Genomic DNA, 24,758 nt, shown 5'->3' with positions numbered 1-24,758 from the left:
CCTAAATGGGCCGCCGCGTGAGCGGATCGCCGGACTTGATGGACCTCGGTCTGATCTGGTGAAGGAATTTCTTATGTTCTTATGTATATATTATAAACATGCTTTGCTTATTAAATCTAATAGTGTCTAAATATAGCTGTGTCTTTAAAAAAACTCCAGTTTCGGTGCAAATTCCAGATCTGTTACTGCAACGAAATGGACATAAATAATAATAATCATTTATAAAAAATCATATGTCCTGGATTCCGCTGGCTCCTAGTGTCAGATGCCATACCACGCATGCCTCACACCTCCATTTTAATTGCAAAAATAAAGTCCTGCTTTACTATTCTTAGACTTCATTTAGAAATCAGCCCCATATGAGTCACGCTTAACACGCAATGTCCCCCCTCCCTCCCCCCTCCGACGATTGACAGCTAACGCGGCATTTGCTTGTTGTTGTACCTTTAAATTTTGAATCCAGGGATAATGATTTATCAAACTCTTATTATCAGGAAAATGTCAAACGAAGGGCACCTTCCTATGCACTGACGCAAACCCAGTCTTTCCCAAGGAGGTGTAGAAAGCTTTTGCTCTTAGCTGAGCTAAATTCATTCGATCGAAGAGCCAGCGCTGCGACTTTCCCTGCCAACACGATCCGATACTTAAGCCATGGTAAGTACATAGAGAGAGAGAGAGAGAGAATGTTTAAAATGTGCATCTTCATGAGAGAGAAAAAAGAGAGTTTGATCTATTTATTTTTACACATTTCCTTTAAAGATTCAAAAATGGTGCAGTTAGAGGGTTGGGCTGCTCGTTCCTTGCGAAGCGCTGGGAACTGTCCGAGGTGCTGAAACGAGCGAAGCCGTGCGCATGTACTTGCCAAAAGAGTTCGTACATTTGAGCGCTGTGCAGGTTTATGCGGATATTGAACTTGCATCTGTTGGCCTTAAAGGTGTTAATATTGCAGATATTGTCTGCACGGGAGAAAATTCGGTTCAGCTCTCTTGTTGCAATTGAAGGAACTTTGAACGCAGCTATGTTATATTTTCCTTCCTAGACTTGGCGCGATAATGTTTTGTAAAACTTAAGGACAGAATAAGCTTCTCCTATTTTAAGCTAGGACCGCGCAAAACAGATTTTGGGAAATAGAAAAGTAGGTTAAATATTTCGCATTTCTGTTTCAATTATTCAACATCCGAGAATAACTTTGCGATTGATTTTTACCTTTCTGGAGCTGCATGCAAGCGGCTTGTCCATTCCCTAGAAAACAGGCAGTGGGCATGGTTGAATGACAGACGGGAAATGAGGCGTAAAATTGAAGAACCTTTGAAAGGGGAGAAAGCGTTCACCATTCGTGATTTGAAACCCAACAAAGGTCGGCCAGTGGCGAGGTCTGCAAACCTTTGTGCAATGCAACAGTACAGAAGATTTCATGGCTCAGTGTCTTTAAAATCTACTACTTTTCTGTTAGTAAAGACAAAGACGATTGCATCAAATTAAAAATACCGGAAAATGCGATGAAATATTACATGTATCTGCATTTCTTTTTTGCACAGATTGTATTATATATAAACCTCGAAGCAAAAGTCTAACCACATATTTTTGTGTGTGTGAATTTTCTGCACGTGCTGTCGTTTTAGGATTGCATAATTGAAAAGGATATGAGTAAACAGGCTGTTTCCTGTCCCGAAACAGTCGCTTCTGCACAAATCGGAGTCGCGGGAGTTACGAGAAACAGCCCCGAAAGTGACCCAAACCCACCTTTGCAAGCTGCGCCGCAACTGGCCAAGATTTGCACTTCTCCGGCCGACGACCAGAAGACTTTCCCCGCAGAGGAGATCGTGGAAAACGACTGCGAGAGGACCAAAAGCGGGGGAGTCTGCAAAGTCAGCACCCCGGCCCAGACCAACTCTGTCCTTCGAAAGGATTCTCTGGAAACCTTTGCCCTGAGGAGCCCCCCCGCTGCGGGGAACAAAGAGCAAAGCAGTACGTTGCACTGCAAGATCAAGCCTTTGCAAAGCGCGGCCGGAGAAAGTCACGAAAGTGGTGTTGGCAAGACCACTCTGGAGCAGAACAATGCCGCCGGCGGCTGGGTCACCATGAGCCAAAGCACCGTGATCTTGGGTACAGATGGCAACACTTCTGTTCTGCCTGGCGATGGCACTGGGGTAAGTTCCTTCTGAGCATTGTCTAGTAGGCGAATAGTAACATTTCTATACCACCGTCAGAGGTGCTGAAACATTTTCTCCTATCTGTCCTGGAGAGTTTTCAATAGTGAAAAAAGCACCTCGAAAATTGCACTAAATAGTGTCCTTTAGTTCAAAATGTAGCACTATAATATATATATTCTGTCTTCATGGTGATTCCTTTATATATAAGAATAGCCTTACTGGGTCAGATCAATGGTCCATCAAGCCCAGTTCTCATCATGGCCAATCCAGGTCACTAGTACCTGGCCAAAACCCAAGGAGTAGCAAGATTTTGGAATCCCAAAGAGTAACAAAAGATTCTAGAACCCCAAATAGTATCAAGATTCCAGGAAGAATCTGAAAGAGTAGCAAGATTCCGGAATCCCAAAGAGTAACAAAAGATTCTAGAACCCCAAATAGTATCAAGATTCCAGGAAGAATCTCAAAGAATAGCAACATTCCAGAATCTCAAAGAGTAGGAAGATTCCAGAATCCCCAGAGTAGCAACATTCCATGCTTCCGATACAGGGCAAGCAGAGGCTTCCTCCATGTTTTAATGACAGTCTATGGACTTTTACTCCAGGAATTTGTCCAAACCTTTCTTAAAACCAGTTACACTATCTGCTTTTACTGCAACCCCTGGTGACCCGTTCCAGAGCTTAACTATTCTCTGAGCGAAAAATGTTTTCCTCCTATTGGTTTAAAAAGTATTGCACATTATATCAGTTGCCTTCATCCTGTAACTTTGGGTTTCATCGGTGATTCCCCTGATCAAATAATTAATTAAAATGTGTCTTCAAGAAATCAGATTCTTCAATTAATTTAAACATGTTTTATGGGACTCTAAACCAGAAAAAATTCTGGATATATTGTCCGTATGTTTAATGCTTTGTCCAAATGATGCCATGTTAGAATCTTAAGTTTAGCTTATGAATTTCCATTATTAATATTACCATTATTTATATTTGATGCGGAAGAGATGCATCCCTAGTGTGAGAACAGCCTATCAAAGTTAACAACTTTAAAAAAGATGCATCTGATAAACTGATGGACAAAAAAAAAAAAAAAAAAGACTCAGAAGAGCCACTGGTTGGTGACATTGCGGCACTATGAATGTCATCCCTAAAAAGTACTTTTGTCCGTTTGCTCTAGGGTAGCTTAACAATACAACCAATGAAATTAAAAAAAAAAAAAAAAGATCGGCCTAGGGGCTTAACTGGTAAACTTCTGCACTAATTTTGTTTCCAAGTTGTCTCCCCTTGAAATTAATGGGATGTTTTCATTACCCGAAAAGGGTGAAAATTATGTACCACAGCCAAAATAGCACAAACCTATTTTTGTAAGTGCCGAGGTTTCAGAATGTTTTGAGGGGCCAAACATTACAAATTAGTCCTACCTGGGCACGGTGAATGCATTTACATAACATCAGGGGAGACTCAGCACACAGTGGCATCCACAAGGCCAGTTCCTAGGATCAAAGCACCGTTCACAGAGACCACGGGTGTGTGTTAGTGCTCTTGTCGAGAGGGACCAAACAAGAAGGGCTATAGATTGAGCTTGTATGATTTGTGGGGTTGTTTTTTATGGTGTTTTTTTTTTTTAAAATCGTGAATTCCTTCAAAAGAGGAGCATTACTGAGCTGAAATTCCTAATAATGCATAATCTTATGAATATGACGAGCATGCCTGCTCACGTTTTGTTTGGCCCTTATGCAAAATTTATTTACATGTATTTATTAAGTACTTTTTTTGTCCTTAATATAATTGGCATGTCAAGGCTTCTACAGTGCACTAAATTATATTGCCTCGTTCTGTTTAAGAATTAGATTAATATTAACAACTTGAAAGTCCCTTGGATTTGGAATTTTTGAAGTAAATTTTCCTACTGTTAAGACTCCAAACTCCATTTCCGAAACGTTGACTCGTTTTTGTTAATAATTCATATGATGGCTAGATTCATGCCTGGAGTACACACATTGTAACAGGAAAAAATGAGTGTATTGCTTTCTCAGATATTGTTAATTCCAGACTAGAATCAAGGTTTGGAGCACAAACTATACCAGTGGTTTGGGTTCTGAATTTCAAGTTTTAAGGTATTCCTTAATGTTTTTGCAGAATAAGCTTACAGCTCAGACAAGCAAAGGTGTAACCAGATTCCCTGGGGCTGTCAGCTGCTCAGGACAGGTGTTAGAAAAAAAAAAAAAAGGTTTTATTGCCGTTCTAAGCATATTTAGGAACACAAGTTTGTTGTTTTCTTGGTGGCTCGATTATTCCAGATAAAAGTGTTTTTTTTTTTCTTCTCAGGAGGACGATGAAGGAGACGAGAACAAAGCCCGAGGAAACTGGTCCAACAAGCTCGACTTCATCCTGTCCATGGTGGGTTATGCCGTGGGTCTGGGCAATGTCTGGAGATTTCCATACCTGGCGTTTAAAAATGGGGGAGGTAGGCTTTTGCGATCTTTACATACCCAGCCCTACAGCCCTGCACCCCGCACTAGTCTCCTAAGAAGGGAACCTAAGAACATGGATTCCAAAGGCGCTCCTTAAAGAGATTCAACAATGAAAGCATTCAATATAGGTAGCTCTAGGCCGCGTTTTCATTTGGGTCAGTCAGAAATTTAGCAAAATGCAAAAGACAGGCACAAAACATCTGAAAGATGCTGGAGAAAAGAGGACCCCAGAAACCTGGTGAATGAAAGAAACCTTGAGGCCGTCCAGCTATTTAAAATAAAACAGACTGCAAAGCTCAAAACTTGTTAGATATACCATTTTTCTATCGCTAGTAAATGGAGTAAGCGGTATAAGCATTAAGGAATACGATTCACACTTTAATATTCAGTAACAGTAGAGCATTATTTGGAATCTATAGAAGGGCGGGAAGAATTCAAGCTTATACTTAATGACTAACTTCATAACATGAATTTAAAATCCAGAAGTGCATATGCATTTAAATAAAATTATTTACAAAATAAAATTATTTACTTAAACAGTTGAACGATTGACGGTTAAAGCTTTTTTTTTTTTTTTTTTGTACTTAGCAAAATGGATAGACCGGATACTTTATTACGATATAATATATTTTGTACTATTTTTGATGTCAAGGTCAGCCTTAATTTCTACTTAGCACCACGATCTTACAGTCTTTTCACACTAATCCAGATTTAGTACCTAATGCATACATTTTGTAAAAAAAAAAACCCAACAACGCATGTCTTAACCTTAATGATAATCTAATCTTTAATACGTTCGGGTTTTTCTTTTGCAAACAATTATTAACCATAAATTTAAACAGCGACGTTCTAAATGTTTTAAGTAGTGGTTTTTGTTATTCTTTCTCTTTTTTTATCTTGTTAAGCGTATAATGGCCCTATTTTTATATATGTCTGGAAACTTATTGCTCTCACTATGTTGGGTTTTTTTTTTTTGTTGGGGGGGGGACAAATAAAATGTTGCTTACAGGGAAGTCAGAATTTTGTAGACTTAATAGACTTCTATAATTGAAATATTTAAGTCCTTATGTGTAAACGTCTATGTATCTGATAAAAAAACGGAATCCACAACCCAACATAGACAAGAATTCTAGTGAAATGCATTTCATTTCACCAACTAAGTCCTGAATTAAATATAAACAATGTACTAGGGCACTGGTCTTTGATCTAAGGACCGTCGCGTGAGCAGACTGCAGGGCACGATGGACCACCGGTCTGACCCAGCAACGGCAATTCTTATGTTCTCATTTTTGACATGCGCAGGTTTGGTTTGGCTTGGTTTATTTATTTATATCCCAGCCTTACCCAGGACAGGTTACAAACTTACATACAAAAATACAAAATTACGTACAAAAATACAAACTTACATACAAAAATACAAAATTACGTACAAAAATACAAAATTACGTACAAAAATACAAACTTACATACAAAAATACAAAATTACGTACAAAAATACAAAATTACGTACAAAAATACAAACTTACATACAAAAATACAAAATTACGTACAAAAATACAAAATTACGTACAAAAATACAAACTTACATACAAAAATACAAAATTACGTACAAAAATACAAAATTACGTACAAAAATACAAACTTACATACAAAAATACAAAATTACGTACAAAAATACAAACTTACGTACAAAAATACAAACTTACATACAAAAATACAAAATTACGTACAAAAATACAAAATTACGTACAAAAATACAAACTTACATACAAAAATACAAAATTACGTACAAAAATACATACGAGATCGAGCTTTTATCTACAAGTAAATTGGATAATAATGCTCAAGTAAACAGCATAAAGAAATGCCCAAGTATAAAAAGCGTATACAGAATCTAACACTGAGATAATTAAGTTTGTCCATGATTGCAGAAGAGACAGAAGTCTTACATCCACATACCTCCGTCTCTGCTGTACAATAACTCGGGGATGTGCAAGAGTATTTATTTAAACAAATCTGAAATAATGCATAATCAAGTAACACCAGCAAAACAGGTTATAAGATAGACAATACAAGGGACGGCGGGATTACTGTTGAAATGATTACTTGCCACAGTTTGGTTTATGGTTTGCTCCAACGTGGGCACGGCATCGACATGCACCAGTATTTTTAAAGGATAGATTTAAAACCAATATTTAATGTCGAACTTAAAGAACATCTTAAATTACTTAAGTCATATTATCAATCGTACATTAAAAAGGTGGAAGATAAATCCTAGCAATTGCTTCTTTGACTTAGCAAACTTATTTTAGCGTAACAATGAACTAAAAAAGAGAATATTAAAAGAATGGACACGTGAATTTATTGCACAATTTCCCCAGATTGAAGTTCTGGTGACATATTTCAAGGACAGCTTCTGCACTAGTAATTTACCAGATTGCCGTTCATTTATCTTTTTTAATCTAGAGAGAGAGAGAGGAAATGATATGGAAAGATAAGAATATTTTGGATTTCTAAGGCGCAAGTTGAAGAAAATAAGAACATAAGAATAGCCTTACTGGGCCAATCCAGGTCACTAGTACCGGGCCAAAACCCAAGGAGTAGCAACATTCCAGAATCCCAAAGAGTAGCAAGATTCCGGAATCCCCGGAGTAGCAACATTCCATGCCACTGATCCAGGACAAGCAGTGGCTTCCCCCATGTCTTTCTCAATAACAGACTATGGACTTTTCCTCCAGGAACTTGTCCAAACCTATCTGCTCTAATAAACATGTGGTGTCCTTGCTGACCATTACAAGAAAGGTTTCACCCTGTTCTCATGTTTCCTTATCCACCAGGTGCATTTCTCATTCCTTACCTGACGATGTTGGCTCTTGCTGGGATTCCGATTTTCTTCTTGGAGGTATCCCTGGGTCAGTTTGCCAGCCAGGGGCCTATATCTGTCTGGAAAGCCATCCCTGCCTTTCAAGGTGAGCAGATAGGACCTCCGGCTGCCTCACCTCCCTCCCATCCATCCCCTTCCTCTTATCAAATCTCTCCGCACCCACCGGAGCTGCTCTGTGTCTCTATGTATGGTTCATGACAGTGTGTTGACCATGCTCTTTAGTGAGAATCCTGCAGTTTGTCAGTCCTGTGAGTTTCTCTTGCTTGTTCAGCGTTGTTTCTCCCCCCTCATTCAGTGGTTTAGCTTTCTGGTCCTGCTTTCTTCCCACAGGATGCGGAATTGCTATGCTGATCATTTCGGTCCTAATTGCCATCTATTATAACATCATTATGTGCTACACCCTCTTCTATCTGTTTGCATCTTTGGTGCCCGTTCTGCCCTGGGCCTCCTGCACCAACCCCTGGAACACGCAGGACTGTAAGGACAAGAACCGACTTTTACTGGGTAAGACAAAGACAACCTTATGGGGCTTATCTGAATTCTGCTCTTGCTCAGAGACTGAGAGTCAAATTCATGTTTATATCTTTGGTGATCTGAAATTGTTTTCCAATGCAACCAGTTCGGCTATGGGTCTGGGAGGCCTGTGTATGCGGGGTTAGAGAAGCTTTCGGGGCTGAGGGATGGATGCAATTAAACCAGCAGATCTGGTTGCGACTGCCTGGACGCAGGGAGATTTTGCCTCTGGAAGCTCTTGAAAGGACAATGGTGCTCTCTCCTGGCCTGAATTAAAAATTGCAACAAGAGGGATTACGACCCAATGGAAGGCTCCCAGGCACTGCAGAGCTGCAGCTACTGCAGTGCCGCAGAGGCAGTGTCAACGCCCTTACGTGTTGACATTGTGTGTGAACCCATAAATCTGCGAGGAAGCGAGTGCCTAGATGGGGCTCGGTATAACTGAAGACCGAGTTCCTATCTTCCGTTTCCACTGTAGCGTGTTAAAGACCTAATCAAGCACAGCTCTAGGCTCTGAAGTGCGGCCTCCTGAGGTGCACTCATTCAGTGACAGCCGAAACGGGCCAGTGGAAGGCTGCATTGCGCAAAATATATTATTTGCATACCCTGCAGGATAGACAGTATATATATATATATATACGGTATTGTGCTGCGTAGATTGACGTTGCAGTGTGTTTAAGATGCCTCTGGAGTCACAATGTGGGAGAGGATAGTGTCAGCAACTTAGATGATACAACCAATGACGATGTCTCGGAGGGCTCATACATATAATTAAGAAAAGGAGAAGAACATTTAGGATTTGGCTCACCCCATTTTCAGTTGTAGCTTTAAAGGTATTTCCCTGTCCCGGGAAGGTTCATAAATTGTTTGTACCCCATGCAAGTGACTTGCCCAAGGTCACATGAAGCATCATTTGAATCCTGCCTTCCCTGGTTCCCAGTTTGAAGGTACATATCCTATGTCCTTGCATATTTTTAACTTTTAATGAAGGAAAATGAGCAGAACCTCCCCACTCTCCTTTGGTGTTTTTTCATTTTGTTTGCTCATTATAATGTTGACCCTTTCAAAAGTGTGCACAGTGCACAGAGGGCACGCTCTTTTCCGGATTCTGCACCCACTCAAACCGTTGCACATGCACAAAGCACAGTGCATGCACGAACCAGTGTTCAAAGGCAAACAGTGCACGCATTTGCGCATTATTAGGAAAAGAGTGTCCCCTCTTTGCAAAAAAAAAAAAAAAAAGTGCATTCTTTTGAAAGAGCCTGCGCGGAGTGACTTTGCTTCCATGACGACAGAATGGCCAAACAAAGACGAATGAATCAAGCCTATGCGGAAACAAAATGGGGAACGAAAGGAAGCAAACATTTTCTGGCTGTAGAGAAGTTTACTGTCGGGGTTTCTGCTCCATGTCTGGTCTCTCATAAAACATTTTTATTCTGAGCACTACTGAAGATGGCATGTTGTTTACAATTGTTTGAAAATCGAAAATTCATATCCACTAACCATTAGTAAATGACCCCCAGAGTTTAAAGAAGCAACAATAAAGGATGGTTTCTCAGCAGGACTTAAGACATTATGGAAGGCTAGAGATGGATGAAATTGTGAATTCTCAGAACAGAAGAACCAGCCAATCTTGAATTCTCTGATCACACAAGTGTTAAAGAGGAGGACGGAGAACCAACCCTGTAGTACATCAGGCTTTATCTTAGAAAAGGAATTTTTTTCAGCTTTCCAAGTATAATTTAATAATTTTTGTTTCTTTGAAATGAATGAATATATTTTTACAGTTTATTCCCGATCTTCTCATTGCTCACAACAGAGCTAACACATTCTCCCGTCACTGTGATGTCGAGTTCTGGAGAAAACACTTTCGTTACATTTTTTTCCCTACTTTCTTCATGAACCCTGCCTGGAAGGATGGACTTTGCATTTCAGTGTTGCTCCCCCCCCCAAGGTTACCGGCCAGGAGCAGACCTAAAGCGCCAGAAACAAAGATGGAATACATGACTTTCTCATCACCCTAATTGCCTAATCCTACCACTGCTGTCTTCTGCTTGCACATGGGTTTGATCATGCTCTTGATGACAGAAAATGGCTTTGTGTTGCTTGGTCACTACAAAAATAATCAGATTTGAATGTGGCATTGGACGACTGGATGCCTCAAGGTCAATCGGAGGATGCTATAAACTGGAATTCATATTGACAGGGGAGTGATTTAAGGTTCAAGAAGCCCCAAATTTGGAAAGCATTGATATTTGAAGGTTCATTCGAAAGAAAACTTTTTAAAGCTATCTTGAAACGGCTGAACTGACTTTTTGACTTCATGGCTGAAACTGCCCTGCCCTCATAATGGAATCGGGATCATTTTGGATTTTTGAGTCAAAATGGAAACGAGTAATGTTCTCCTCCTTAAGTTGTATCGAGGAGGGGTGGATAATTATAAAGGCTGATATTAAACCGTGTTAATCAGTGTTTTTTTTTTAATGCTGAGGTCTGCGTTTGGTCAGTGATACTGAATATACATATAGACTCTGATAACTGTATACTGTATATGGTAGCAATATTTAATAATAAAAATAATAAAGTTCTATGCGGTTTACAGAAGATTAGTGGAGCACAAGTTGAGTTGACGTACAAGTTGAGTTAACTTAAGGGATGTGGGAACAATGGGGAGAAAGGGCAAGAGAGGGGAAGGAGGGAAGTGGGTCAGCTGTCTAGGTATTTCAGGAATAGGTGGGTTTTGAGGCGTTTCCTGAATACCTCATAAGTGGTGGGCAATAGGAGTTGTTCTAGGTCTTTACCCCATAGAGCAGCCTGATGTGAGAGAAGATGCTCATGGTGTTTTTTTAGTTTGCATCCTCTAACCGGGGGAGAAACGAAGTGCGAGTGGGAGTTTCTCTTGTGTTTGTTGGCTGAGAAGGAGAATAGGTCAGTGATGTATTTAGGGGTTAGATATTTACTCTCTACTTTCCTACTTTACTTGGTTTACATGGATTTATTCAGGTTCTTCAAGCATTTTTACTATCTGTCCAGAAGGGTTCACAATCTATCTCATGTACCTGGGGCAATGAGGGGCAGGGGAGGGGGGGGTGATTAAGTGATTTGCCCAGGGTCACAAGGAGCAGTGTGGGTTTGAACCCAGAACCTCAGGGTGCTGAGGCTGTAGCTTCAACCACTGTGCCACACTATTCCCCAGTATTCTATAATGGCAATTATGTGCATACTTGCCTATATAGAATTCATGCTTAGCATGTAGCATCCCAGTACCGAACTTTAGGCGACCTTTTAGATCTACCCCCTATGGATCTAGCTGAGCAGTATAATTGAGGACTGTTTTGTTCCGTCATAAATTTAACCACTTAGGGACTAGATTCTATAAATGGCTGAGCGCTAGTCTATAAACAGCTCTCCGAGTAGTTATGCACACCCAGTTTTGGGCATGAGGTTTTACACCATCTGAAACCTGGTTTAAATCCTCATGTCTAACTTTAGCATGGATCTGCCATATCTATATAACAGAATCAAGGTTATGCTAGTTTCTGTAAAAGAATCTAAGTTATGTTACTGTTCTGTAGAAGAATCTATGAGGGGCCACTGAAAAGGTCTCTGCCTAACCAACAAAGTTGGGGCAGTCTCCATCGAGGGCTATAGATTTAGTCCAGCGATTTTCCTTTTTTTCGTTCCGCATTCTTACTGGACTAAGTGTATAGCCCTCGATGGAGACTGCCCCAATTTTGTTGGTTAGGCTGAGAACATTTCTGCGGCTCCTCATAGGTTATGCTAGTGTTCTGTGACAGAATCTAGATTATGTTCACATTCTATAACAGAATCTAGGTGTCTAGATTTGGTTATAGAATAGCTCCTAATTTGTAGGTTTGGGACACCTAAATGGAGGTTACACTTATAGAATTCCTTACAGGTCAACTATCACCACTGTACTTATAGCTTAGGTAAAATACCCTCTCTGCAATCCAAATTTCAGAGTGATTCTATCAAGTTCCAGATAAAAATCTATAACATATAAATATCTATATTTGAACAGTATCATATGCACACTTTTTTTCAGAAAGTGGTTCTTTTTTGGAATTGTAATTCAGCTATAAGAGCTACATGGGAGGGAGTTGTAGCTTCCTCACTGGCTACCAGAATATAAGAACATAACTAAACCCAGTGTCCTGCCTCCGACAATGTCCAATCCATATCCTAAATATCAGCGAAATCCCAGTAATGGGGAAATTTCACTGTAGCCAAAATTTGGCTCAACTCCTCTCCAGAAAATATGAGCTTTAATTCAGGCGACGAGGGAGACGTATAATTTCAGAACACAACTCATGCCAGAATGAGAGATGGCCAAGTTCTTTGACAACAAGGAGACTGATACATTGCAATATCTAAGGGTCCCTTCTACAAAACTGTGGTCGCGATTCCCACACGGCAAATGCAATGCAACCCATTCTATTCCTATGGGCTGCGTTGCATTTCCTGTGTCAGTACTCGCTACCGTGGCTTTGTCAAAGGAGCCCTAAGTGACTAAATAGTAAATAGACTCACCACGACCATTGTGTTGTTAGGTCTTCCCGCTACTGTGTTACAGGTTTTGCAGGCAGCACAAAAAGACCCAAATGGTCCATCCAGTCTGTCCAACCATACATGTTCCATAAATTAATCATTTCATTTAAATTGTACTGTCCTTAGGTTCCATCTACTGGAGTTTCCATCAAAGCTCACTTCAGCCCATCTAAACCATTCCATCCTCAACTGAATGGCTATATACAGGAGACATACCGTGCAAATCTGCCCAGTACTGGCCTTAGTTCTTCAATATATACCATTATTTTCTGCTTAGAGATCCTCTATGTTCATACCATGCTTTTTTCAACTCTGTCACCGTTTTCCTCTCTACCACCTCCCTCCATCAGGCATCAACCACCCTCTCTATAAAGAAGAATTTCCTAACATTATTCTTGAGTCTACCACCCCTCAACCTCAAATTATGCCCTCTGGTTTTACCATTTTCCTTTCTCTGGAAAAGATTTTGTTCTACGTTAATATCTTTCAAGTATTTGAACGTCTGAATCATATCTCCCCTGTCCCTCTTTTCCTGTAGAGTATACATATTCAGGGCTTCCAGTCTCTTCATACATCTTCTGGCGCAAACCTCCTACCATTTTTGTCACCTTCCTCTGGATCGCTTCAAGTCTCCTTATGTCCTTTGCCAGATACGGTTTCCAAAATTGAACACAATACTCCAAGTGGGGCCTCACCATCGACCTGTACAGGGGCATCAACGTCTTCTTTCTTCTACTGGTCATACCTCTCTCTATAGGCTGACAAGAGAGGAACATGTGTCTGACTACTACATTAAGCTATATTGGCTTAAGATCGATTTTAGAGCCTGATACAAGTTACTACTGTTGGTATATTTAGGCCTTCATAGAATGGCCCCCAAATGCCTAACAGATTGTCTTTCATACTATGCTGCTCTTCCCTATTTGTGTTACTCGGGACAATACAATACTTGGTAGCTACAGGAGGTGCTGCATTTTCCAGAGTGTCTCAGCCTCTGTTCTTCTCCGTATTACCTTTCCACAGTACATATCTAAAGGTTAACAATAAAATACGATGATGGATAATTAAGAAAGAGACTTAAAGGACTTACACAGTTGATCCTAATGCTGACCACATAAGTCTATAAAAACTTTGGGCTGTTTTTATGCATAATTTTATGTAGTGGGTTCTACCTACTTGTATGTAGATTGGGAGGCAGGGTTAGGGTCTGGGAGTAAAGTTTTATATACTGTGGTAAAATTCAGCTGCTCTGCATATAATTTCCCTCATAAGTAAGACCAGTGAAATACTAGGCCTAAACTATGCATATGAGCAGTGACACTACTAAATATTCAAATAAAGCAAAGTTCTTTGCTATACCTGGGCACTGCAGTCCTTGAAAATTGAGATTATAGAAGAAGGTCCCATATCACTAGAGAACTCTTCTGTGTTTGTCAATAAATTTACCTGCTACTTTTGCAGATGTGGAGAGCCATTTTCGAAAAGGACATCTAAGTCCGATTTGGATGTTTCCTGCTAAGCACAGAAACGTCCTTTTTCGAAAGTCAAGCCACTAGGCGTCCAAAGACATTTTTGTTTTTTTAAATTGTCTACTTGGACATCTAGGCCGAAAGGGTGTCCAGCCCTTAGGATGCCTAACTTTATACCCCATTTTTGACCAAATAAACGTCCTCTTTTTTAATATTAAGCTTTATTTTCCCAGATTCATGTATACTTGGAGATCACCCCAAAATCCAGATCAAGAACAGCAGTTTCTGTATGAATGCTTATCCGAACCTGACTCTGGTGAATTACACCAGCTACGCCAACAAAAGCTTCGTCAGTGGAAGTGAGGAGTATTTCAAGTAAGACAGATGCCTGACATATAAATAATTTATTTCTCCTTTTGCAGACATATTCTGATAGTATTCTTGTTGGTCACACATAACAAAATCCAGACATCTTAAGAATGCATCCACTATGTTCGGGATCATGGAGCATGGTGTAATTGTCACACACCTCACTGAAAAATTTGCTTGTATTTGCTATAAGATGTTATTTGGATTAGCTCCGCTATAATCTCCTCTCTCGTTTTGAATGGTACCGTTCAACTAGGCCTACTTGGCGTACTGGTTTGTTTACTTTTCCTAATCCCAAAAATTGCCGTTATAAAAAATATTTTGATTGACCTTTGGCTTATCAAGCAGGTAAAGTTCAAGTATGGTTAGATGACCTGATTCAACAATCTGCATCTTACTGCACCTTTAGAAAATTGGTTATTTGTTCAAAAAAATTTTTACTTTATTGATGACTATGTCATAGTTTTTTATTGTATTTTTCACTATTGAAATATTGTACTGCTTTTCTGTGTGCTTTGTATCATCACTGGAATGTCCAGTCCTCTTTATTCTGTGAACCGCCTAGAACTTTTTGGGTGTTGGTGGTATAGAAAAATAAAGTTATTATTATTATTTCTTTCAATGGCTCAAGAAAAAGTTACATAAATCCAAGAGAGAAAATGACCATTTTCAAAACAGAAAATATCTATCTATCTTTTTTTTTTTTTTTTTTTTTAAATGGCCATTTTCTAGATGTTTATCCTTGGTGCATCTATCCTTTTGAACCATTTTTGGAAAATAAAATCTCTTGTCACTGTTATTCTGCCACTCAGGTATAACATGCTGAAGATATCTGCAGGGATTGAATATCCTGGTGAGATCAGGTGGCCACTAGTTCTCTCTCTTCTTCTGGCTTGGATCATTGTATACGCATCCCTTGCTAAAGGAATCAAGACATCTGGAAAAGTAAGAACGTGTCACATCTGCTTCTGACTTATCTTAGCAAAACTAGTCACAACTCTGTGCCTACATGACCAAGATTATCCAAACCTGTCCTGGGGATCCCACAGCCTCTTGTGCTTATAGGATACTACAATGAAAGAGAATAAGATAGATTTGTATAGACTGGGAAGCAGATAATGACATGGGGGACAAATTTGTTCCCGTCCCTGCAGGAACTCAGTTTCCCTGCTCTGTCCCCGTGAGTTTTGTTGCTGTTCCTGTCCCATTCCTGTAAGCTGTGCCATAACCAGACAAACCTCGAACACTTACTGTATGATTTTAAAGTGTTTGAGATTTGTGCAGATGAGGCAGGGACAGGAAAAGAGCTTGTGAAGAAGGGATGGGAAAAATTTGTCCCCGTGTCATTCTCTAATTGGGACTCCGGTGTATGCAAATATTCCTCATGTATATTCAATGGGAATATCCTGAAAAGTCAAATGGCTGTGGAATCTCTTAGACATATTTGGGAAGCCCTGTCCTAAAGCAAGGTATTGAACCTACTGCAAAATGACCTTCATGGTATCTGATGTTAGTTTTGCAACATCCGTGTTCTCAAGGTGTATTATGGTGAGATTCATCATTATTTTCATCAGATGTCTTTCTTGGGAAGCTTTGATGGGAAACTTCATGTTCATTGTGCTCTATTTTTGATCCTCTATTCTTGAAAGCATCAATATTTTTTTTTTTTTATTGGGAGGTACGACCCTTCCAATTTGGTTAGGGTGTTGCATGTGCCCAGCTAGGATTCAGGTTCTCAGTCTCTTCCAAGAGCCCAAGAACAAAATGTCCTCAGCTCCTCACTCACACCTTAGGTTTCATCTTACTCAAAATGGGTGAGAAGAGTTTAAAATCACAAATGCATTGAAATGTAAAGGGAAATAATGTCCTTCTGACTCAGAAGATCAGCTGCCTGAAGTCATCTAAGCAATAAGTACGAATTAACTTTTGCCTGTTAAAATTCTCTGCCCTTTTTTTAGAGTCTTTTTGCATGGGTTACATTCATTCTCTTGCTCATATATTCATGACATTGCTGTCAGGTTTAAAATATCCAGTGCTCTTGCTGCTGGAGTTGAAGACATCAGAAGGGATTTCCAAAACCAGATTACATTAAGATTCAAGAAGGACATAGCTTTGTGTTTCATCTTTATGTAAACATTACATATGTGCCTACAGTTCCCGGAGAATAAAGAAAATCTATGAACAGGAATCAATTAAAATTCACCTAGTATGGTGCTACACTCACTCTACACTGATATAACTTCTATTTTTCTATTAAAAACAAACCACAATAACATTTGCAAGAAGTGTGGTTGGAGGCTAGAGGCAGACTTAACTATCTGTATACTTTTAGGCTCATGTGATTGCTTGGAAATCAAGTATGTATATTCTAATTTACTGCATCAAGCCTGCTGCATCCCTTCCTGTTAAAGTAATACGAAGCCACATTGATGCATTCTGCAGTGTTTATTCTGGAGTTCAAAGCTCAGCAGTTCATGTCCACTGCCACCAGCTGCCTGTTTATCTGGAACTATCATAACAAAGTCATTATTATAAGTTTTATTGGCTGGAAACACATTAAAATAAGCAACCATCCATTATTAATTCATTTGATAATCATTATAATAAATTGATTCATGATGATTTTGCTAATGTAAATGTAGATGCATACTGTAATTATTCCCACAAGCAGTGAGTGTTTAATGAACAAGGTTCCGGGACAAAAATGTGTCTAATGCCATGACGTTCAATGCCAATTTTGAGAGTCTTGAGTATTTTCTGTTTTGAAAAGATTTGCTTTGCACATTTTTTCAGGTTCACTCTGGCTGTGCCTTGGAATGAAGCCCTTGTAGTTACTGGGATGTTATTTCACAGAGCATGGTTAGTCTCACAGGAACTAGGTGAAGCAATTGTGTCATCCTGTGGTGTCGCTGAAGTATTAGACTAGAGGATAATATCCTCCCCCCTTCCCTTGCAGCAGAAGCCATGTTTAAAAAGTCCAGGAGGAACGAGATAAGTGTTTAACCCCATATTTAAAGACATGACCAAGGGCATACTGGATGTTGGAAACTCTTTTAGCAGTGGCGAGTGGGTGAGGGATGGGGTCACTCTTGATCTAAGACCCAACTTTTGTCCTTGGGAATTCTTAAAAAGTCTATTAATTTCCACAGAACGACCTTAGATGACCTAAACACCTACACGTACAATGGATCTGATCATGTAGCTAATCTCGTAATCTTCATAAAAATGTTTTTTTTCTAAATGACTTATTGGGAGATCCCCAAGGGCTGGAGTTGGAAAATTGTGGGCTACAAAGGGATATGACAGGAATAATTTCCTTTATAACTAAATAGAAAATTACATACTCCCCTTTTCTACAGCCAAGACCATTCAGTCATTGAATTCCCTAGTAACAATGCACCAAGTAGGCTTCTGTTAGCTGAATAGAGTCCACATTATGCAGGAAAGTGACCCCCGAGAGAAGCATACCTTGAAGTTGATGTTCTTTCCTTGCTATGTGGTCATGTACAGTGTTACCTGTGAGACTGGTGTCATAGTTGTGCTGTGGTGCACATAGTGGTTGTGAAGTTCTGTGGTTGTTGCCGATGTGTATCCATTTCCAAATGCTTTGGTATTTCTTTTTTAGTGTAACTTTCTTTTCCAGGTGCTTCCCCCGTGCTCCTCTCCTTGGATGATTGGAGATAAGAATATTCCAGATACCCTTCACACCACTGACATTAGGCATAAATAAAATGCTCAGAATACTTCTGGCCTCCTAGAGTTGTTCTAGAAGCTTTGGATTGGTCCCAGCTGTATGTGATCTTCTGAGACCATACAGGTCCCTTCTTCAGGTGTTTAAAGAAGCGACCTGCTACATCTCTATAGCTCATGTACAGCATGTGATATCTGATTCATTGAGGATATTGTCATTGAATTATCGATAACTATAGTTAGATATATATTTCTCTAGAACTACTATAGGTTCCAATCGTACTAGCAAACTCATAACAAGTAGTTCATCTTATTCACTAAACACATCTTTCTCTCTTTTGGAACATCTATTTCCTTACCTTCTCCCATCTCCTGTAGCACCTCTTCACTCAGTAGTTACCGCTAACCCCAACGCCATGTCTACTCACAGCCTGGGGAACCAGGGACATTGATGTCCGAAACGAGCAGGCATCCTTGGAGGATGAACCTGTCATCTCCCTGCCATGCACCCCTTCCACCCATCCAAGGCTCATTTCTCATCTTTGGTCTTTGTGATGTCAGTCCAGCGCTCCTTTAAAAAAAATATCTTCTTGTTCTCAATCATTATTTTATCGGAACCCATATTCTTTTGCAATCTTTTAGGTGGTGTATTTTACTGCTACTTTCCCTTATGTGGTTCTTATCATCCTGCTTATCCGAGGAGTCACTTTGCCGGGAGCTGGCGCTGGAATCTGGTACTTCATCACACCGAAATGGGAGAAGCTGAACGATGCTATGGTGGGATCATTATTCCAGTTATAACACACACTTAGATCCAGTTATCAGTCTTACTCACTAAGGGGGAAATTCTGTAATTGGCCTCTAAAAAGATAGGTGCCTATCTTGTGTCAGTCGTACTTAGGTGCTTTTTACAGAATCATGCCTACCAGTGCCTAACTTAACACTTGGATGCCTGTAATGTAGGCCAAGGCTTTAAAGGCCTACATTATAGGCACTTAATTCCTTTAGAGAAGCACGCCTAATGATGCCTAAGTCCTTCTGTGCCTCTAAATGTGCATACTTTGGCAATAGGTGCCTATCTTTTCTAGAATCATGCCCAAGAAGATAGGCACCTAATTAATTTTTTTTCAATTATGAACTTGTTGAAGCTCATAATTGAAGTCAATTTACTAATTAAGTTACAGTAGGTGTCTAACCTTAGGCATCTCTACAAAGATAATTCTATAAATTTGTGCGTACAAAATTATGCGCTATTCCGCGATGTGTCTGCAACTAAATTGGCTAGTTATCCAATTAGTGTCAATAATTGGGTGATAATAATTATTGGTGTTAAACTTGGCAACAATTTGGATTTCCGCACACATCTTCCTTAGCACTATTCTATATAGATCTGTGCTCACATCTTATAGCATGCAACTCAAAAGGGGTCATGGCCAAGGGATGGGCGTGTTCACTAAAGATGTTCACGGTGTTACTGAATACTGGGGATCTGCGCCTAACTGACGTGTCAGGATTTATACCAGGTTTAAGTTGGTCTAAATCTTTGCTTTCCAAAGTTTGGCATGGAAATTGGCTCTAAGGCCTGGATTCTGCAACAGGCGCCGTGGTGGGCGACTGCCTTAAAAGTGGCCGCCGATCACATGTCAATCACGCGACGGCGATGGGTACGGAATCATGCCTCCGGCAAAGATAGATGCTGGAAATCTAGGCCAGGGTTTTCCAGGCCTACATTTCCGTCGCCGATCTTTGATGTAAATCGAGCCTCCATAGGTGCTTTAGGCCGACTACTGCCACATCTGATGTTAGCCAAGCCCAAAGTGGCATTAGGTGGCCTAAAGTGCATGATTCCGGTGCCAATTTTTTAAGCACTGGTAGGTGTCTTGACACTCCGTTAAAAATGTCATTTAAATTATGTTTTTTACTGAGCTTGGGCACCTACTGGCACCAAAAAAAAAATCAGTGCCGGTTAGAGAATCTGGGCCTAAATGCTGTTCAAATCAATGTCATACACCTCGGAGCACCATTTATAGAACACCACTCTGCATGGATTTTATTTTGGCACCCGAATTTGGGCACCATATACTAAATGTAGTTCTAAGTGGAGGGCTGCACATCACAGGGCTTATGAAACCTGTCGTATTTCACCACTTCATAACTCTATGTGATATAATATAAAGTGACAAAATGACCGGATCATTTTGAAACTGGATATGGTTATGGGGTTAAGTAATTGTCTCTGTGAGTTGTAGTCTATGGAGCATTAATGTCTTCATCTTTATATTATAAGCTTCCTCGAATATGGCTATAGTGGTAAAAGCTTGTACCAGTCCCAAAATATAGAAATAATTGAAAATATCAAAATAGCTGGACTAGTGCACTAGTCCAGCTATTTTGATATTTTCAATTCATCTTTATACTAAGCACAGATTCTTCTTATGGCTCTCGCTGGTTTTCACTGATAGAGGGCTCAATTCGGTAAACGGTGCTCAAAAATTGTCACAGAAAAAAATCTGGCACTCAATGCTGTTCTCTACTAGGTCCTCAAAGATGGCCGCCCATTATAGAATTTAGTATTGCATGATGATTTTGGCTCCAAAATTTGGGAACCAAGATTTACATCTGCTGAAACCAGGTTAATTCATCTCGGGTATTCTATGACAATACACGCATAGGTTAGGAATGCCCCTCACCTGCCCATGGCCACACCCCTTTTGGGCGCTCATTGTTATAGAATAGTATGTAGTAATATGTGTGCCCAGATTAAAACTAGTGCCAATTATTCATACTAATTGGCTCATTGTCCTATTTAGTTGGGTGCACATCTTGGATGAGTCCCCAAGTTTGAGTGCTAAGAACAGAATCTGGGGTGGATATATTCCAATCTGTGCAATGAACGTAACATTCAATTCTTCTATGCAGATGATTTTGAAAGAATCCCGTAGTTCTGGTGATTCTATTGTAAACTGCATCTTACCCAAATTATTTTCATGAAAAAGATATCACAGCGAGATTTGTTATCTTGCTTTAATATCCTGATCCTGAACTGGGATGAAGCTAATTACCTCTTTTTTTTTAACCTATGCTTCTCTAGGTGTGGAAGGATGCTGCCACTCAGATTTTCTTCTCCTTGTCTGCCGCGTGGGGAGGTTTGATAACTCTCTCTTCCTATAATAAATTCCATAACAACGTTTACAGGTACGTACCAGTTATATAATTTTCCTGATCACTGTTTCCAAAAGACATTAGATTTTCATAAACACTGCAGAAGAAACATAATTGTTTCACTAGTTCTTAGGGATTATATAGGTCACGATTTCCTAAACAGCGGGATATTGCCCTTTCGAGGGGGTTTGGCCATCTCCCTTTGGGTACTAGTGTAAACAAAGAGTAGTCCATCCTATTAAAGGTGCAGGAGTTTCCAGGCCAGTAATATAGTCAAATTGCTACTGCTACTGAATTTCAAATATATTATTTTATGGGATAACCAAGCATCCATAGGAACCAAACTATGAGTCCTCATATTGCACGATGTCACAAAATTAACAGCCACAAAACCTGACATCATATAGAGGTCCTTTTATTAAAGTGCGTTAACTGATTTAGTGCCCGCTAAAGATTTGCATGTGCTAAATACCAAGATCCTCATAGGAATATAATGGATGTCATAGCATTTAGCATGCGCTAAATTGGTTAGCGTACCTTGATAAAAGGACCCCATGGTTTGTAATGTGACCAAGTTCCAGCTGGAGCAGAAGATAGCCTGTTGTAATGACACAGCTTCAAAGCCTCATGTTTGTGTTTCAGCAAGTGGCTTTTACAGTTGAGGGACTTATTTCATGCCCCTAAGGTGGTTTGGTTGCTTGCTTCATAGGGTGCCAATGGGGGGGGGGGGGTAATTTTTTAAAGGATTTCTCATTATATGTGTACAAAATAGTATACCTAAAATTGCACCACTCATGAAAGTATTAATGTTGACATGAAGGTGTGCATATGTGGTCACTGACACTGTTTGGGTGGGACACAGGTGGAGCCATGACATACACATGTGGATTATAACATGTGTGTTCCTATTTTGCAATGTTGGAATCTCTTTATCCTTTCTTACACCACTGGACACATGTACACATATGCACATGTTCAACCATATAAGAGCTTTTTTCTCCATAAAACATGTGCCGCAAGCAGAAAATACTTTATAATTTAACCTCTTAAGATCTATCCCTAAGCGTTGCATGTTCTTTAAAATAAATCTCTTTCCAGGGCTTCTCACTGTTCTGTCTTCTATACTTGAATTCATTCCAGTGTTTAGCCCATGTCTTGTTTTTCTCTGTAGGGACACTTTGATAGTGACGTGTACCAACAGCGCCACAAGCATCTTTGCTGGCTTTGTCATCTTCTCAGTTATTGGTTTCATGGCAAATGAACTCAAAGTAAACATCGAAAAGGTTGCGGATCAAGGTAAAGTGCTTATACATGAGCTGAAAACACTGGGTCTTGCCAAGCGATCTCTATTGTCTGCTGAAGTCTATTGATATTGTATACTCAATGTTTTGGACACAATTTTGGTGTAGAGGATGGTAATACTCAGGGTTATGCTCCAATTCCTAGTCTAAATCTGGTTTAAAGTCACGGTTGCTTAGTTAGAGGGGGCAGAGGCTGGGACACTTGTTTGGGATCTTGCTAGGCACTTGGGACCTGGGTTGGTCACCGCTGGAAACAGGATACTGGACTTGATGGACCTTCGGTCTGTCCCACTACGGCAATTCTTATGTTCTTATTTTTATGGATGTGCATGTGTGAGCACAAATTCAGTTCATAAGTCTGGGGACATTTTCTGGGGAATGGTGGCTGGTGAATCTCTGCCCGATGAGGGTGGGAACAGTGCTACCATTCTTCTGCCTGCACATTTTCAGAGTCAGTCACATACAGTAGGGGACAGAGAGGGAGAGAGAAAATCATACAGAGATTGTGATCAGAGGCTGCTGGGTCTGATGTGGCAAGAGAGCCTTTGTACTCTTAACTGTGGGCAAACAGACCTTAATTTCTTTATTTAAAAAGGCAGCATTCTAGTAACAGCGTTTATTAAATGATCCCAAGACTAAAATTGTTAGATAATTTCTGGTAATCCTGCACATGTCATGACCTATAGCAACAGTTTGGGATCAGGAATGAAAAATGCAACGTGGACTCCTTTACCACATGGATTAGTGCTCTCAGCTGCATCCACTTAGGCCCTATAGTGAACGTGCTGTCAGCTCTTGGAGAACACTGTTGTTTCCTTTTTAAGTGGCTTTGCCTTTGTCTCCATCGGCATCAACAATTGTCTGTGATCTGTGGATGAAGGGTTGGCCACCAACAAGCTCATCTTATAATTAAACAAGAGTGAGTTCTCTTGGGCCACCCAAGCTCCTATTCCAGGAACTCCTATGCAATGATAGTTTCCCCTTGCTTTCAGAGATCACACTTTGAGGTGTGTTCTTCAGTTCTCATCTCACCAAGATTGTGTTTTGGACAATTTTCTTTAAACTGGCTATGTGCTTACACTCCGAAATGTTCTCTAATAATGTTCTATGGCTTTATAAGCATTGGTCTTAAGCCACCTTGACTACTGTAATAAAGTCTTAGTTTTCCCAAATTGCTGAAATGGGTGTTCCAAGTATAACACAGTGTTGCAGCACACACACTGAGACTGACCTAGGGTACCAACAATTTTGTTCAATCTTCACTGGTTTCCAGTTGATCTGAAGAACAAATTTAAGGCTGTCGCTTTTGTACATAAGTGTGCTAGGAGATACTGCACCGAATTATTTGAAGACGGTTCTTTAACATTATGCGTCATTTCAACAACTTAAATCCTCCCGTAATGCTCTGCCGGCAATTCCTGTGTCGAAGTCTGTTCATGGATAGAAACTGCTTAATGAATTGAAACTCATTGTCCACACAACTCCATCAAATTGACCCATATTTAACTCACCAAAAGAAGATCTCCATCTTTCGTGTTGGTTTTGCAATGATAGCAGTCCGCCATGTAATTGTGTCTTGTATTACAATTTGATGCTTTTAGTTCTGTAAGATACCAAGTGCAAACATTATTCCAGTTGGTAGATTATATGTAAATAAAGGAGATGAAGTGAAGGAGAAGCAGAGAATATGAGAGAAAAGACATGAACATTTCTCTTCTCTTCTTAGGTCCCGGTATTGCCTTCGTGGTTTATCCTGAAGCACTGACCAGGCTTCCCCTCTCTCCCTTCTGGGCTATTATCTTCTTTCTAATGCTTCTGACTCTGGGACTGGACACAATGGTAAACTGGGGCTTTATAGGGTGGGGGTCTTTAATTTCACCTGGAAAAGAAAGAGTTTACTTCCTTCTCTTTCCCGACACTGAGCTAAATGAGAGAAATCCCATCCCTTTCACTAAGGCCCTGATTGACTAAGGTTTTGCTTCTCTAACCCCTCTGTGTTATGAGTGAAAATGTTTAATGATCCAGGGCGTAACAGGGTAGTTTTTATAAGCTCATCCCTAGATCTCCATGCCATGTGAAGGAGCCTTTAATTTGCATTTTCACACATAAATGCATTCTTTAAATCAGAGCTTAAGGTGCTGTGGATGGGCATTTTCAAAGGGAAGCTCAAGTCTGAAAATT

General features: G+C 40.0%; 1 protein-coding gene across 1 annotated transcript in view; it reads left to right on the top strand.

The window, feature by feature from the left end:
- The first annotated feature begins 852 nt into the window (after positions 1-852).
- The window catches only part of SLC6A5 (solute carrier family 6 member 5), a 44,811-nt gene continuing 20,905 nt past the window's right edge, over positions 853-24,758 (top strand). The window contains exons 1-11 of the mRNA XM_033928763.1: positions 853-975; positions 1,623-2,150; positions 4,478-4,613; positions 7,458-7,589; positions 7,835-8,008; positions 14,289-14,430; positions 15,237-15,369; positions 18,757-18,891; positions 21,206-21,309; positions 22,448-22,572; positions 24,304-24,416. Coding sequence (XP_033784654.1) covers positions 853-975; positions 1,623-2,150; positions 4,478-4,613; positions 7,458-7,589; positions 7,835-8,008; positions 14,289-14,430; positions 15,237-15,369; positions 18,757-18,891; positions 21,206-21,309; positions 22,448-22,572; positions 24,304-24,416 — 1,845 coding nt within the window. The remainder of the gene's footprint in view (positions 976-1,622; positions 2,151-4,477; positions 4,614-7,457; positions 7,590-7,834; positions 8,009-14,288; positions 14,431-15,236; positions 15,370-18,756; positions 18,892-21,205; positions 21,310-22,447; positions 22,573-24,303; positions 24,417-24,758) is intronic.

This window comes from Geotrypetes seraphini, chromosome 19 (genome assembly GCF_902459505.1).
Source record: "Geotrypetes seraphini chromosome 19, aGeoSer1.1, whole genome shotgun sequence".
Taxonomy (NCBI): domain Eukaryota; kingdom Metazoa; phylum Chordata; class Amphibia; order Gymnophiona; family Dermophiidae; genus Geotrypetes; species Geotrypetes seraphini.
This window is presented reverse-complemented; position numbering and strand designations above follow the sequence as displayed.